This window comes from Physcomitrium patens, chromosome 21, assembly GCF_059467195.1.
Source record: "Physcomitrium patens ecotype Gransden chromosome 21, ASM5946719v1, whole genome shotgun sequence".
NCBI classification, from domain to species: Eukaryota; Viridiplantae; Streptophyta; class Bryopsida; order Funariales; family Funariaceae; genus Physcomitrium; species Physcomitrium patens.
In genome coordinates this window covers 2,227,085-2,228,511 of record NC_143430.1, presented here as the reverse complement: position 1 = coordinate 2,228,511, position 1,427 = coordinate 2,227,085, and the positions used below count along the sequence as shown (strand labels likewise).

The following is a 1,427-nucleotide window of genomic DNA, read 5'->3' as shown; positions in this document are numbered from 1 at the left end:
AAACATCATTAATGCTATGAATACCAGACACATTTGATTTTAAATGAGCAATCTGTAAAAAATAAAAACACAAAAAAATAAATATTCCTTTAAGCCACGTTGAGAAGTGGCAAAGTTAAACTTTCAACTTTTTAATATTATTTTTTTTTATTGAAAGATGCCACGACATATGTAGATTCAAATCAATATTGTTTTGGATTACTCCACAATATTCAAGAAGCAACGCTAAAAAAGTTGAAAAGAGAAGAAAAACACACATGGGAAGGCGACGCTTAGAAAACAAATAAACAAACAAATAAATAAAAGAGAAGGTGGTTATGCAGGCCAGGCTTTTTGCGACATGCGGGATCGATGTGTCGGAATCATTCGATGATGAGCGAGCTCGTGGAGCTCGACGCGATGATAGCGCGCCTCCTGCGAAGTAGCGGACGTCGAATTCGGATTCTAATGGAGAAGAAAATGGCAGAATGAATGCATTGTGAAGTGATGAGATGGGATTCCATCACGCTTAGCATGGCATTGAGCCATAGCAACGCTACCCAACTCCACTTAAAAAGGGGTCTTGCAACCTCTCTCACTTCAATGCCAGCAATTCGTTTGCTTCTCGACCTTCACCTGATCATCATCATCGTCTCACTCCATCGCTGATCTTATCAGCACGCTCTCGCTTTGCAAGTGATGGCAACCATGGCGTAGATCAAGTCTAGCCATCTGATCCAGCTCGCCGTTGTCGTGGTCATTGCTTTGGTGCCTACAGTCATGGCCGCGGACCCAGATCCTCTGCTGGACTACTGCGTCGGATCACCATACTCGCCATGCCAGGACCCTGCCACTGTGACAAACGCCAATTTCTTATTCCAGGGATTGGCCGAGACAGGGAATCCGAAGAAGGACCCATTGGGAGTTTCGGTCTCGTTTGGCACGGTTGGACAGTGGCCCGCTCTTCACACCATGGGCCTAGCCATGGCACGGATCATCTACGACGAGGGAGGACTGATCAACCTGCACACACACCGCGCTCGACGGAGATGATTTACGTCGTCAAGGGGTCCATACACATCGGATTTGTGGCGACTGACAATAGACTTTACGATGGAGTTCTGGAAGAGTGCCATGCCGCAATCCTCCCCCACGGACTTCTTCACTTCTCCTTGAACGTTGGCAAGGGCCAGGCAGAGGTAATCGCCTCGTTCAACAGCGAGAATCCTGGTCTTCGAATGACTTGTTCGGCAGCTCCGACATTGGCAACGTCGTGCTCGACAAGGGGTTCGGGATCAATGAGAAGACAGTCAAGTCGCTCTCAAGGCTCAGTTCAAGGCCAAGTTCGGCAACACCTAGATGCATTGCAAATCTAAAGCACCTCGTGCAGTCGTGCCTTGCAGTGCGATTGTAGTTCACGCCTGTTTCCGAGCTCATTTCGTCGCTGC

At 47.7% G+C, this 1,427-nt stretch overlaps 1 protein-coding gene across 1 annotated transcript; it reads left to right on the top strand.

The window, feature by feature from the left end:
* The first annotated feature begins 351 nt into the window (after positions 1-351).
* LOC112274584 (germin-like protein 3-7) lies at positions 352-1,032 on the top strand. The gene is made up of 2 exons (XM_024504254.1): positions 352-462; positions 697-1,032. Exons 1-2 carry the CDS (start codon positions 352-354, stop codon positions 1,030-1,032), a joined length of 447 nt encoding a protein of 148 aa, XP_024360022.1.
* Positions 1,033-1,427: the final 395 nt, after the last annotated feature.